The sequence below is a fragment of the Calidris pugnax genome, unplaced genomic scaffold (assembly GCF_001431845.1).
Source record: "Calidris pugnax isolate Ruff unplaced genomic scaffold, ASM143184v1 scaffold211, whole genome shotgun sequence".
Taxonomy (NCBI): domain Eukaryota; kingdom Metazoa; phylum Chordata; class Aves; order Charadriiformes; family Scolopacidae; genus Calidris; species Calidris pugnax.
The window spans coordinates 8,340,516-8,356,406 of record NW_015091083.1 but is presented as its reverse complement, the minus strand read 5'-3'; the positions used below and the strand labels follow the sequence as shown (position 1 = coordinate 8,356,406).

Sequence of the window (15,891 nt, the reverse complement as noted above, 5' to 3'; positions counted from 1 at the left end):
ATTACCACTCACAAATCTCTCCCGGGGGACTCTCGGGGTGAATGCTGGCTGCAGCGAGATGTCATGTATTTTAATAGAGGGGGGGGAAGTGTAAATCATGGATACTCAGCAATAACAGCTTGGAGAAAGGACCGCAGTGTGCAGCGGGCAGGGTGCACCCTTGTCCATGGCCTCAGCATCCCGCAGGACGGTCAGAGTGGACAGGAGGGAAGAAACCTCTCACAGGACCCTGTGCAGCAAGAGATGCCATGGCCTCCGAAACCCTGTGTTTCAAGGGTGCTCCACACCCTTATTTTTACTTTTTGTGCCCTTCGGCTGCTCCTTTTGGGTGCTGCTCCTTTCAGCTGCTCCACAGCTCTGGTCCCACCAAAGCTGATACTTGTCTCAGAATCACAGAATCACAGAATCTTCTAGGTTGGAAGGGACCTTAAAGATCATCTTGTCCAACCGTCAACCTAACTTACGAAAATAGACACCCACACAACAAACAAGGAGCATCATCACTAAACCAGACCTCCCAGCACTACATCAACCCGTCTTTTGAACACCTCCAGGGATGGTGCCTCAACCCCCTCCCTGGGCAGCCCATTCCAATGTCTGATAACCCTTTCAGTGAAAAAATTTTTCCTAATTTTTCTCATTTTAAGTGAGGCAGGATTCATCTGACAAGCAGGCAGAGGTCTAAAATACCCAATCTGCCTTGTCTTCATCAAAGGGCCTGTGAAATCCTGCCCATGGAGGGAGAGTTCCCACTTCCCCTGTTAGGGTAGGACATGGAAGGGCAATTACAGGGCAATTACAGACACCCCAGCAAGACCTGTGTCACCAGGGACAGCCACTCAGCGGTGTGTTACTGCTGTGAGTGGTTGAGCACACCCCCGCTGCAGAGGAGAAAACCAGCACACAGCAAAGGTTTGGACCTTCCCAGCTCTTCCTACCACTTGGAATCACAGAATCATAGAATTGTCTAGGTTGGAAGGGACCTTGAAGATCACCTAGTCCAACTATCAACCTGACTGATAACAAAACCATCACTAAACCATGTCACTAAGCACTATGTCAACCCATCTTTTAAATACCTCCAGGGATGGTGCCTCAACCACTTCCCTGGGCAGCCCATTCCGATGCGTAATAACGCTTTTCATGTAAAAAATTTTCCTAATATCCAACATGAACCTCCTCTGGAGCAACTTGAGGCTGTTTCCTTTTGTCCTGTCACCTGTGACTTGGGAGAAGAGACCGACCCCCCCCTCTCTACACCCTCCTTTCAGGTAGTTGTAGAGAGCGAGAAGGTCTCCCCTCAGCCTCCTTTTCTCCAGGCTGAACAACCCCAGCTCCCTCAGCCTCTCCTCATAAGACTTGTGCTCCAGACCCCTCACCAGCTCCATTGCCCTTCTCTGGGCCCGCTCCAGCACCTCAATGTCTTTTTTGTGGTAAGGGGCACAAAACTGGACACTGCCCTCAAGGTGAGGCCTCACCAGTGCCAAGTACAGGGGGACAATCACCTCTCGAGTCCCACTCGAGTTCCTGATACAGGCCAGGATGCCCTTGGCCTTCTTGGCCACCTGGGCACACTGCTGGCTCACGTTCAGCCAACAGTTGACCAACCCCCCCAGGTCCTTTTAAACTTAAAACAGTTGTAGCCTGCAACACAAGGGACTCTTCCACTGCAATCCCCAAGCCCTGACACTTTGTGGCTGGAAAGGGAGCCCCGTGCTGGGCATGGTTGTGAGCACTAGAACCTGACGTGAGCGATGGCCCCCAACTCGCACACGCTGCCTGCAGCCCTCCCAGCAGCCAGGCTGCAACGGCACCGGGCCCAGAAAGTCATTCAGCACATGGAAAAATGATTATGAGAGAACTGCATTAGACCCCATGGCCCCAAAGAGAGGGGAGAAGGTAGAGACATGCCCAAAGGAGCTGGCCCCACACACCCCAGGGGTATACAAGGCTGGCAGGCCGGGCTGTACCCAGGCACATGGTATTTGCCTGTCTCCTTGGCACACTGCATCATTGCTTAAGGTTTGGACGTGAAGCTAATCCTAAATAACCAGGGAGAAGTGCCCTGCTGGGTGACAGCCCCTCTGGCTGTTGTATCTCACACCTGCCCTCAAAGCTGGGCAGCCCCCAGCAGTGATCCCAGGGAGCAGAGTAAGACCCCCACCCGGAATTTCCTTTTATTTAAGATAATGTTAAATTTTCAGGTGCAGCAGCATGATCTGTAAGGCCAGGACCAATCCCCGGCAGCAGAGGAGCCAGTCAGGAGTGAAAGCTGAATATTCATTTAACCCATGGGGATAAACCCTCTTTGGGACTCTGCACCAATTCAGCAAGAGGAACTCACCTGGTGCTTACAGGCCTCCAGCAGCCACACGGTCACCTTTCCCCAGGAGCAGCAGGGCAGGAGAAGTCACCCGAGGGGATCCACGTTTGATCTCAGAGCTATCTGGAAGCCACACTCCGACTTGCTTCTTGTCTCGTGGTGTGAAGCAGGAGAACAAGGGCTAGAGAGCTACACCCGTGTGGATGTCCTGAGCTCACATCCCCTGCCAGACTCTTTAACCTGCCCCCTTCACCTAGCCCCTGCACTCGGGTAAGATTTCTTTTTCTCCTCAGAGGACTGAGACCCACTTAACAGCTTCCACCGTCTACCTCCAGGACACCTGCTAAAGGGACAATGGCTGGGATCAGGCTCACATCTCCCCTGTGTTCCCGCTGGCTGACAGAGCAGGGTATGCTGACACAGATGCCATTTCTACCAGCCAGGGCTGATCCAAATAATCTCCTCTGCGGGAGCTTCTGTGTTGGCACAAAGCAGCCATCGAGTGTCCACAGCGATGTCTGCAAACAGCTCCTGCCTCTAATTAGCACAGCAAAGCTGTCAAAACACACATTTCCACCAACTGCAACCAGTACCCTGAGCTGTGGCCAAGCAGCTCTTAACCCAATTTGCAGCCCGTGGGATGGAAGTCAGGCCCCACGGTCTCTTCTGTGTTTGCCAGCCCGGCCAGTGGGAGCTCAGCTCCCAGCATGGGTCATTCCCTGTTTTTGGGAGCCTATGGAACACATGAGAGTGTGCATTGGGGTCCAACATTCACCACTACTGGAGGTCACCCCACAGGAGCAAAGAGCTGGGTGGGCTCACCCTCCCAGGTACCACATTCACCAAGGGGGACACTTAGGTTATCACCTCTTTTGGCCAAACAACAGATGCGCTACTCAATGGTGACAGCCTCCAGGGCTCAACCCAGGCGTGCAGGAAGGAACCACACAACTGACTCATGGAAAACAGGCTTTGAGGAAGGATGGTGGAAATCACCTCTTTTGCCACTTGTTTTGACCACCGGATATTTCCCTCTTCCTCAAACAATTCCAGGGCCTGGTCACACCAAAGTAGGCCAGCCTGGAGAGCACGAACAAGAAATCAGAAGTTTTAAAAATCATAGAATCATAGAATGGTTTAGGTTGGAAGGGTCCTTAAAAATCATCAGGCAGGGACACCTCCCACCAGACCAGGTTGCTCAAAGCCCCATCCAGCCTGGCCTTGAACACTTCCAGGGATGGGGCAGCCACAGCTTCTCTGGGAAACCTGTTCCAGTGTCTCACTACCCCCCCAGTGAAAAAATTATTCCTGATATCTGATCTAAATCTCCCCTCTTTCAGTTTAAAACTATTACCCTTCATTGTATCACTCCACTCCCTGATAAAGAGTCCCCTTTCATCTCTCCTGTTGGCCCCTTTGGGTACTGGAAGGGACTATAAGGTCACCCCGGAACCTTCTCTTTTCCAGGTGAAACAACCCCAACTCTCAGCCTGTCCTCACAGGAGAGGTGCTTCAGCTCTCTGATCATCTTTGTGGCCCTCCTCTGGACCCACTCCAACAGGTCCATGTCCTTCTTAATTATTTTTACTGATTATTATTGAAATGCTTCTCCTTACCAGAGAGCAAGCAAACCCAAGGCTTGAAACACTGGAAGACTTCCAAAAAATGTTGACAAATCCCCCTGCAATTCTTGCACGAGATGGCCCCAGCAGCAGGTCTGGGCTTGGGCGACGTGTGTGTCTGCACAGCACCCTCTGTAGACCAGAGGAGGAGCAGGGAGGTGAGGACCGAGTTGGTGTTCACCTTCACTCTTCAAGCTATTTGTTTCTTCTCCACCCCTCCTGCTGCACTGCAATGACACAAGTGCCACCTCTGAGCAGCACCAAGCAAAAAAATTTGGGAGGAGGAGGAGCTCTGGGGGACAGCAACAGCTGCTCTTCCTAAAGAGGGCTCTGCTTGAAGGTGACCCACTTTGTTAAGAACACAAAGAGAAGTTCACCATCTTTTCATGCTCCACAGCAAGGAGATATGAAGAGCTTTAGGCCGTGGGAGGGGAAAGCCTGATGAGCGGGGCAGGGGATGCCAGAGCACCCCGAGAGTCACGTACCAGTGACTGCTCCCGGCAGCAGAAGAGAACACCCACCTCAGCACCTCTGAGCACAGGCTCCCACATTGCTAAACCCAGCGGGGAAGTGGGAATTGCAGTGAGAAAGAAGTGGGAGGGAAGAAGAAAGAGAGGGATGGACAGATCAGGTCAGTGGAAGTGACGGGCCTCACCACTGGGGTTCTTCATCACTAGGCTGGACCTGAAATGTGGTGGAAATATTACTTCACTCATTTCAAAACGGCGTGCTGCTTTTACAGATGGCACCGTGCTCCACGATTTCAAACACACCTGAAACACACTTCTGAGTTGAGAAGAGTCACTCATGTCACTGGCAAAGAAAAAAGAAATAATTAAAAAAAAAAAATCTACATTCTGAGACATTCAAGCCGGACTCTGCCTCTCCTTCCCCACACCTCTTTGGGCAAGCGATGTATCGCAAATGCACAAAAAGCCAGTTCAATAATTTCTGCTCTATGTGCACGAGGTCTCTTGGCGCTGACATTTGGATGCACACCATCGCCTGGCTTATTCCAGCAGAATTATCGCATGGAAAATGGGATTCTGATAAAAGTTATGGCAAGTTTCCTGTGAAGAGGAAGGGAAATGCCAGAATAAAGGTCTCCATCAGGTGCGTAAGCATCAAACACTGAAACAGAACAGCCCACGTCCAGTGGGTTCCCAGGGGAGAAAGGATGCACCTTGGCCATCTGCAAGTCAACAGCAGTCATTCAAATTCAACACACCAGGTTTTTTTAAAAAATATGATTTCCTACTTAGATTTATTTTTTTCCTTTAATAACACAGTTTAGCATTTCAGAGTTTGGCATTCTACACTCTTACACACTGTCCTTGTTTATTAGCATTTAAACACAAAAAGACATAGCAAGACCTCCAAACACAAATAAATACAAAAACACAATATACAATAAACTGAAATACAACATATAATAATGCTATTGGGAAATTAAGACATGTTGCTAATTCCTTTTTTTTTTAATTATTATTATTATTTTAACAACATGGTTATTGCTGAGCAATAAATTATACATTTTAAAGTTGTTTTTCCCCCTAAAAGAAAAGGACGAGAACCACTGGTTACCAGATCACTTGCACTGTATCCTTACAGCTACTGATAATTAAGACAGGCAGAATATACACAATCAAATGAGGTTGGCCTTCTTTGGTCTTTGTTTTTGATCATAAAACTGAACACAAGTGTACCGTTCACTGAAGAGTATGAGATTAAAGAAATGGATACACAAGTTTCAAACACGTTATTTTGTACATTATTCTCAATCACTGATGTCTTTTCCATAGATATTTCTTACAGAATTTCTTGGAAACAAATGTCAGCTTTAGTTTTCCCGATTATTACGTTGTTCCATGCGTTTTAAAAGGTTATCCTACTTGTCTAAGAGAAATGGACCTACGTTCAGCCCATCATCTCCTAATGGGGTATTTTTCACAGCTGTCTAGTCACCACTAAATCATTGGAGTTTTATACCTTGTAGAAAAAATCCTGAACTTCCCCTGTTGTTTTCTTTTTTTCTATAAAACTGAAAAAAAAATAATATATATTTCAACCGAACAACAGCTATAAGAAAAACAAAATAGGTGGATCACATGATGCATCAGCAACAATGGAAGCTTGTACCTTCCCATTCCACAAGTACAGATTATACAACTCTCTGCCAGTGACGCAGGTCATAGTTGGAAGATGTGTCCTTTCAGAGGTGAGCTATATTCAAATCCAAAGCTCAGAACACTATGCAAGAAAATGACCCTTACGAATGATAATGCTGGTTTATCTCAGTAACCCTTAGACAGAGTCAAATTTTATCACTACGCATCACACTGCCAGCAATGGAGCGTGTGAACACCGGCATCGCTAAGAAGTTAAAAAGTCCTTGCAGAACTGGCAACCAAATTAAAAGCTTAGTTCCAAAGGACCAAAAACACAAACACCACGGAGACAACAAACCCTTCCCGAAAGGGGTAGGTCAGTAAGCCACAGAGTTGGGATCCAGATTTGAATTCCACATCAAGTCTGGGATGTTTGGATCCAGGATTTTGGTTCAGGTGCTTCTCTGTGAAATTTAGAACTTATTTGAACCCTAAGGAACTAATCCTAACTTGGAGGGAAAAGAACTAAACGAACACAGCCTAGTATCTACACTAAGATCATGAAATGGAAGACAGAAGCTGCAGTCTTGACCACAAATTAGAAGAGAAATAGGAATAGTCAGATCCCTTATGTGTTGTATATCTCTACTCTTCTAAATCTTAAGAGGATGTCCCTGAATCAGCATTCCAAAGTTTTCCACAACCTTCCTATCTGGTGCTTCTCAGCAAAAGGCCTGGATTAAGAGGCAGGAAAGAACAATTAAGCCCTCCATATTTTGGTTTAAAGAAAAGGGGAGAAAGCCCCACAAGAAAGAAACGGTCAGTCACAAAACAGGCTGGTGGAACAAAGATCAACCCAACTTCACTCGAAAACGGCACGCTCCCTCCTCCTCCGTTAAGACGAGCATCAAATGAGACTGACTGATGTTGGGCGAGACTGAACAAACGGAGCAGGACGCACATTTGCTGATGTTATTCACCCCGACGCACCGCGCTGGGCCATCTGCTCTGCAGGTCCTGCAAAGCACCACCCCCTGGGCTACCGTACGCGTACAACCCCAAATCACGACAGCTTGTGTGTTTGATTCTAGCCCTTACTGTCCTGACATGGGTCTTTTAAGGTACGTCAACTTGTTTTTCAGTTCCTTTAAAAGGACAAACGTATTAAAAAGAGTAAAACCTAGTGATTTCAAGATAACACTAGAGAAATGGAACCTCTCATTCAATCCTGGCTCCGGGAGATTCCTTTTGTGACTCTGGGCAAGTCGCTTCACATCTCATCCTTGATTTCCTTTTTTCAGAAAAGACAAATAGCACTTGCTATAAGAAGACCGTGTTTGTGGATGCAAAGTGCTTACTAAGCTGTATATAGCACTAAAAACTGCCCTCGGACAGACTGAATTCCAGAACCAATCGCTTTTATTGCAGTAGCTACAATTTCTAGGTCAACCAGAATATAGAGGTATCGACTGAACAGGATAGGAATTCCAGAAAGAGGCCCAGCTACTTTTTATAATATTTCATTCCCAAATTAAGGAAAGAATTTACAATTAGCAAGTTGCCCATCACTATGTTTGTTTAAAATACAGCAACCTCCAAATTAGCGGAGTATGAGGAAGGACGTGGGGCCTAGATGACATTCCAAGGTCTTCAGAAAGGCTAAACAAACTGTTTGTTTGCTATATACAGGTCTTCAAACCTGGAAGATGTGAATCCAAAGTTTGCCCTTAGCCAAGATCCTCCCTTAGCAGCAGCAAGTTATATTTGCACCACTTGATCAAGTATAATTTGGAGGAAAGGGTTTTGTTTCATCACTTCTACGTAAAGAAAAGACTTTGCATATATATGTGCATGCATGTCTGTGTGTATATGTATGTACCTACACACGTACGAGTAATTCACAGAGCAAAAACTAAGAGATTAGGTACGCAACCCAAGAATTTTTCCCCCTCACCTATTTGTATATTTGCATAGTTAAATCACATCAAGGCATCGATACTGCAGTCACATTTTTCACTCTTCTGCAGTGCAGGCAACTTTTCTTGTCACTCCCTATACACTTCTCTGCCTTGGACCGAACAGCACCAGTGTTTTAAAAAGGAAACAGAACAACAACAGAAACCCTGTATTGTTGGTGAAATGCCTATCCCACGCGATGGAATACAGATACAAATAGGTGGCAGCTTTTAAACTCACATCTCAACAAGCCATAATCGCGGCAAGCCGAGAAACACGAGCGATACAATCACAACCTAACACTCATGGGTTCAACACTTAAATTACAACTATCACAAATCTCTATTATCTGCGCATTTGAGAAATTCACCAGGCACAGAAACAGGCACGTATCTTCAAACTTTCCTTTCCCAAGCAGGAAAACCCATGGGAAAAGGAAACAAACCACATTTCATATTTGTAAGAAAGCTAGCATGTTACCCCACAACGTTAATTTTTTTCCCCATCAAAATTATGCCACCCATCATCCCCTTTTCCTATTGCACATTCTCTTTGTGAAGAACAACATTTACAGTACAAGGCTGAAATCAACATTGCATATTGTAAGTCAGCAGTTGAAGGTGTACCATGTAGACAGTAACTGAAACAAGACCCCTTTAATTAGATCAGAGAAGTAATGCAGACATGGTCATGCATCATAATTGCAGGTTGGTCTTTCAAACACCCAAATAGTTTCATCCTGCTTAGAATTCAAGACTTTCTAGGTAACAGATGCACACACCCTGTGATGAAGAGTGTACAAAAAGGGCAACATCCAGGTTGTCACACACTGGAATCTCCCTAGAGAAAGCTGGAAGAGGCTTGTACGTAACTCGGCGCATCATTGTTAAGAAAACACCAGCAAGAGGCTTCACTTGTGCGCTGCTAGGAATTACTAAGCAGAAGAAAAAAAGGTTCCACTGAAGAAACTCTGTCCAAAGTAAATGCAAATACTCTGGGACCCCCTTGCAATAATGGCGCACCACAGGAGTTAGCCAGGATTCCAAGAGGACGTGTTGGGGCAGACTGCTGCCCCATAAATAATTTTAAACAGACAGTCCCTAGAAAACTTTGGATGTCTGGGTCAGGAACATACAGAAAAAAGGATAAAGGGCATTTCAACAATGAGAGAAAAAGTTAATCAATTTAAAGTGTTGAGTAAAGCACCAGGTATCTTTTCCTTTCAATTTAGAGAATATACAGTGGCCTTGTTTTCACAAAATGCTACATACTCCTTGCTGGAAAGCAGAGGAAACCGATTTCTATGTACACAGTAAGAACTCTACAGAGATGGCCCGCGAGTTCTGCGGAGAAAGGGGTGTTACAGTCAAGGCTTCAGGTATTCCACAGCAGGCGGTGTCTACGTTTGTGTAGCGAGATCCTGGATTTCACAGTACGCAGGGTTGGCAAACTGGAAATTCTCTGGCAGCTTCATGTAGTTTTAAAAAATAAGTGCAGTAGGCCTCCATTTTATTAACCGTGATAAAAAGCATATATGCAAAAATATTTTTATATCGATAGCACATTACTGCATTATAAAAGCTGCCCAAGTGAAGCTGAAGATTTCTGGCAGCTGGTGCTTTTGGCACTTGGGAGATGTGGAAAGCAGCATAGAGATCTGTGAAATACAACAGTGACTGATGTTTCTGCTACAGTGATCGGCATTAATATAGTTAGCAGTGTTCATATTTAAACTTCTCTATGAAGTTTCTGAGTCAATATCCCACTAAGAGGAGATATTCAGATCTCTTAAAGCTACTAGATTAGGCTGCGTGCAGACTCAGGAAGACTTCCCTATTAGTTTACACTTTTCGCATGTTTTCAAAGTCCTCTTTCAATCACAAAGGCTGGAAACTCTTTTTTCCTCCTCTTTTAAAGAGCCTGGATTTAGAAACGCAATTCTGTCACAGGAGTTGGAAACTGTAGTCACAAATCTGCAGAATATGCTGGGCCCTGCTTATACTAGAAATCTCCTCCAAGTCCCAGATTGAAACAGGATATTAACTGTTTTGAGATGGCCAAACGGTTTCATTTAAGTTTACAAGACATGCATTAGCAATGGGAGGAGAGTCCTTTGGACATTTCCACTTGGGAATCCTGTTTTCAGTAAAATTCTGTGATGCACAAACACAAAAGCTCAGCTGCCTACATTCACAATTATTAAAATGACACAAGTCGAGCGAACCTTCGCCCTGAAGCGTTAAGTGATGGGTTTGCTTATGCAGCCTGCATAAAACTGCAAGTGCCATACAGTTATATCTAGAGATATAGGTGTGGGTATATCTATAGATATTTATCTCTTGTGCAGAACGTCCTCCTTCCGTGCTGGAAATCCAATGCCAGCACGTGCCTCCATGTTTGAGCTTGCACCTGTTGACAGCGATGTACCATAGAGGGAGTACAGTACCTGGACAATGGAAGGCAAGTAAAGGAAGACAAGTTGCTGCCGACGGTTGCGAGGGTCAGCAGCAGCAGGCAGTATTCTAGCAGGTGCCTGGGAAACCCATGAAGACCACTTAGCATGCATTGTTATATCCATAAATACTTCTTGCAGGCACTGTGTGTGAAGGCACAGCCAAAAAAGACAACGGCAAAAGACAAGCTGAAATACAAAGGCATGAATTCAACTGCACCTTAGATGAAAACTGTGACTATGCCTCAAGAAAGCAGAAAAGTGATACAACCTGACGTTAATAGGCCGAGATGCAAGGTCTTCTTTCAAGCCCACGAAGGCTGAAAACACAGTGGTGCGAGTCTGCTCTGCTTAAGCGGTTCTCGGATTTTAAAGAGCACCACAGTCAGGCTATGTCTCTAGACTTGCTTGTCACAGGCTATTAAATAGAAGCAGATGAAGACAGCAGGTTGCAATCAGCATGTTTCAGGGCAAGCAAATGCTTTCCACTACAGTTCAGGCTGTCACAAGAAAGAAGCCCGTGCATTCCCTGTTAGGATGCTTGTCCGCCATGAAAAGCTGCCATGAGCGTACACATTCCCAGCCCCACAGAAGTCTCAGATGGGTCCGTTTCAAGTGATGCCACCTTACAACCACAGGCATTAGAGGACAAATGTCACCTGCCTTCGCAGTGGCCATGGAGACTGTCCAGTCCAAGCTCCATAGGAGCTCTGAGCATAACGTTTTGGCACCTGAAAAAGATGGATCCCACCATGGCCAAGTCATAGAAGCTCTGGAAGCCAAAGAAGGGGGCCTTGGCTTCTATTCTGTACATGGCAAGGTACCTAAGGGCTCTGAAGACAAGGCTAAACATTATGCCTGAAGTCCAATTAAACTACCGTTTCAGATATCAGAATTAATCTGAATAAAAAGCTATGGTTTATAAGCAGCACAGCACATCTAAGGCACATGTATGCATGCAAGCCACCATCACTGCATTAAGACATTGCTGATTTGTCCTTAAGAAGCAATGGCTGCTAGTACAGAACAAACATATAGGCTTTTTTCAGCACTAATCCTCCTCCCCAATACTGAAAATACTATATACTGCTGACAGCATAATGTGCAACATATATAGCTTGATTGGAAAGCATGGGGCAGAACTTTAAAAAATGTACAGGATTCCGTTTAGAACTCCAAAGTTCAACAAATGCCCTATTTTAGGGTGAAAACAATTATAAATCTGATAATGATGCACAGCATCCATGAGTGATTTTTCCTTAATTTTGAAATAGTGTCATTAACTACGACATATATTGTAGGTTTACATTTCTAAAGAGAAATAACAGAATTGAATAGTTTTTTTTCCTATCACAAGTGATAACCAGTGTTTGATATCTTCTATTTTTCTTCCAAGAAATATCAGTCTATCAACAGTTTTAAAATAAAATGTTTTCTGTAACAATAGAACTTTAAATAAAAATATGATTTTGATTCAGATACTTTTGAGAAGACATGGATGCTTTTCCAAGATCTTCTGACAAAGTAATTATTAAAACAGAGACCAGATGAGGCCTTAAAAAGACAATATACTATATTTCAGACAAGATTGCACCTCAGTTTTTCAAATAATATCATAATTGCAACATGACTTCATCATTTCTTCTTTTAACATGCTGACAATTTCCAGCTAGCCCACGTGTGAAGTTTTTTTTTTTGTATTCTAGCTTAAAGAAAGAAAAGTCAGTAATTTATTCAGCACATACTGTATATGTCTTTTTACCTCCAATTGACTAGATCATTAATAAGTTAAAAAAAAAATCCTCTCTGACCATAATCATTATCCTCATGAGGGATAAGTGATTCTTCAGAGCTTAAGTGTTGCTAGTTCTATTAAAAAATATACCATGGTATGATTTCTTAATGTGTTGCTACTTTCGCAATTGGACCCTATGCAGTTATGCCTTCAAACTCTTCCGTCTGTTCCACAAGGTGGTTCTGTGAGCTTTAGGACCTCTGACTGAAGACAAACTGATATAAAACCCCCAAACGGAGTTGTCTTCTGTTTAATCCGCCTCCCCCATTGTATGTCAGGGGTCTGGTAGATCCGATGTATCCACTATGACTTTAATAAAAATAGTATCATCTTTAATATACGTTCCATTCTCTAGAACAGTTTGAGCCACAAAGACCGGGCAGCCGGACGCAATGTTCATTTCTCCAGTTGGCTTCTTGAAACTGCTGCTGTTTGGATCTGGCTTGAAAGCATCTCCTAAGTGGCGCCGAGACGGTCCCTGATCCATTAACATGAGAGTCACTTTCTGTTTAAAGGGCCAAGGAAGCAACGCATCGTATTCTCCACGCATTATGACAAAAAACAGCGACAAGTGCGTCCCCTTTCCCATGCCATCTCCATTGAGGTAAACTCTGGCACACATCTTGTAGCCAAAGTATCCAGTATAAAAGGGTTGGCTGTACAAGGACAGAGTCTTCCCCATGACTGCCTCTTGCTTCCGACGTTTATAATCTCGAATTTTCCAAATTAATACTCCGTTGTAACTGGCAGTTTCTAAAACCTGGAATCGGAGGTCCATGTCAGCCAGCCGAATATCGTGAACACTAAGCATCTGATCGTGTCTGCTCAGCTGTGTCTCTAGCAGGCCTGTTAGAATACGGAAAGGATGAGGGTGAAAAAAGTCTGTTTTTCTAAAGACTGTAAAAATCAATTGCCAACGCTGCTACTGTATAATGAAAACATTTTCCTCCCCAAGAACCAAAGGGCATTTGGTCACCGATGAAGCAATTTCCACAGACAACAGCCAGCTCGTATCTAAATTAACTGGGATTTTTACAAACATGGGTATTAATCACACATGCACTAAAAGTCAAATATTCAAATAATCTAACATAAATTTTGTCTGGTCACTAAGCAATGTAACTACAGAGGCTTCCGTGTTTTGAGAGGAGACTTGGTAGCATTACCTGTAGAGCGCTATTAGCAGTGAAGACCTTGGAAGTGGTCAGACAATCCCTCTGAAATTCAGAAGCACCGCTCATCACTCAAAATACTCTTCTCAGACACTACTTGTCTCAGAAGTGTAGTGCTGTTACCTTGTCTCAGGTTCATCATAAAAGAACACAAAATTCAAGCTTAGCTCTGCATTATATGATCACTTATTTAGTTTGGAAGCAGGGCTGGTTTTAATGTCCCCTTTCCCTCACGTGAAAACATTACTCTGTCATTGCACACTGGCAAAATTGGCCAACATACAATACTGAGAAGCAGATGAATTTGTAGGAGAGGTTTGTTTCATACAGATCTATTTAACCATTAAGTTTTTGTCCCAATCATTTAAACACTTACATATGATCTACACTATCTTGCTAAACCCCAGTTTTCACTTTATTCAGCAAGCACAACAATAATCTATTCTTAAGGGGATCTCACGGTTTTCTTTGGATCAAGTATACCTCTGCAACAGATATCAGGACAGGTGGTGTTAGGGGGAAAAGCACCCTGTTGATCCATTCATGGGGGAGAAAAGTAATAAAAGAAAATTTGTCAATGCACGGAATTTAATGAGACTGTATTTAAAGAAACTGCTGAACGCTATTAACCATCAAAGATCAGTTGAGAAAGTATTTATAGTGACCTAACATTGTAATTAAGACATGGGTCAAGAAAATAAAATAAGAGACAAGAATCAAGCCTAAGAAACATCGTGGAAGCAATGCCACATCATCAACAAAGGGATTACGCACTTCCTATTCAAAAATCAGGAGAATCAGCATTATTGATGCTTCCACATAAAAATGACAATGGGAGTGCCATTCAAAGGACATAATTTTTTTTCTTGACAGCGCTGCCGAGTACTTCGTTCCATTGTGCTTACACTTACTTGTATTTCGAGCTCCTTGCCCCGCGGTTTTATCAACACTTTCCAGCTCAGTCACTCTGTTCTGGAGGGATTCCACACTGCTCTTCATGCTGTCAGCCTCCTCCCAGTTCTGGCGGAAGGGACGGATTTCTTTGTCCAGTTCTTTCAGCTTCTCCGCTTGGCTGTCTATCACTCGCTTCATAAAACAGTAAGTCACCAGTTAAAATAGGAAGATGACATTAATTTGTGCAAATTAAACAAGGCTTATATATCAATAATAAGATGCTTTTCCAATATAAACAAGTTTCACTGGATAATAAGATGCTTTTCCAATATAAACAAGCTTCGCTTATGTCAAATATTTTAATAACACGAACCTTGACAATTTAGATGAATAGCCCAAGTATTTATAAAACACTTACAAAAATTCTTTAGCGTGGCATAGGTACTAAATACTAGAGCACTATCAGAATTATCAACACTATTTTTTTTAAAAAGGGAATTGTTAGTGTGCTCTGGTCTATAATTTAAAAAAAACATAACACTTTCAATGCAAGAACAATCATCTGAATGTCTCTATATTGATATTATGGGCTGGTATTTGTTGGGTTTTGTGTCAAGAGTACTTAAGTAATAAAGTTTGGGCACAAGAAACAAGCGTTTGTGCATGCGTTTGTCACTGAGTAAAAAAAACATAACACTTTCAATGCAAGAACAATCATCTGAATGTCTCTATATTGATATTATGGGCTGGTATTTGTTGGGTTTTGTGTCAAGAGTACTTAAGAAAATAAAGTATGGGCACAAGAACTTACCCTGGCGGAACCAAGCGTTTGTGCATGCGTTTGTCACTGGGTAACAGCAAAATAACTTGCCCCTCCAGAAAACATCAGTGCTCTTGCACACATGGAGCAGGAGTACGTACATGTGCAGATACAACAGCACTAGCAAGCTCCAAGCTCATATAAATGAGTTATCAACACCTAATTTATTATGTGCCCATAACCATAGCAGAAGCCCTCAAGAATGTAAACAAAACTACTACTTCTAACCCCATAAGCACTTTCAAAATTCCCACCCTTACTTCCTAAATTGAATAACCCCTCCTGAAGGTGCTTGCTGGCTGAGTCTTTTTAAGAAAATAAAGAAAAAAAACCAAGCCAGCTGATTTTAGAAAGGCATGAAATATAATACTCAAGAAAAAAAAATACATAGGAAGGCTGGTATTCTCCAAACACGGGACATTGCAAGCACCTCAGTGTGTTACAAATATAATGGAGGACATATTTCCCAGTCTACCTCAAATCTGATGCAAGAAATACATAGCAATTTACGTTATCACAGCTAATTTGGACTAGCAGGAATTTTAGCCAGAACCCCATAATCAGTTGTGAAGTTCAAATGATAACACGAATATTTGAGACAAGAAACTACTTTTGCTACCACCTACAGTTAATTCCAAATCTAACTTTATAGTTTATTATCATATAGTGCCAACATATGTAAAAATAATTTTTCACTTCTTAAAAAAAGTAGCAGTTGAGTACAAAACAAGCAAATAAAGTTATTTTGC

The 15,891-nt window shown here is 43.4% G+C and overlaps 1 protein-coding gene across 5 annotated transcripts in view; it reads right to left on the bottom strand.

Annotated features, from left to right (window-relative positions):
- Window positions 1-5,177: 5,177 nt before the first annotated feature.
- Window positions 5,178-15,891, bottom strand: part of TRAF3 (TNF receptor associated factor 3) — a 70,995-nt gene continuing 60,281 nt past the window's right edge. For all 5 annotated transcript variants that reach the window (XM_014957566.1, XM_014957567.1, XM_014957565.1 and 2 more), the window contains 2 exons: window positions 14,340-14,514; window positions 5,178-13,102 (listed from right to left, as the gene is read on the bottom strand). In XM_014957566.1, the coding sequence (XP_014813052.1) occupies window positions 12,531-13,102; window positions 14,340-14,514 (747 nt within the window). In that variant the 3' untranslated portion in view covers window positions 5,178-12,530. The remainder of the gene's footprint in view (window positions 13,103-14,339; window positions 14,515-15,891) is intronic.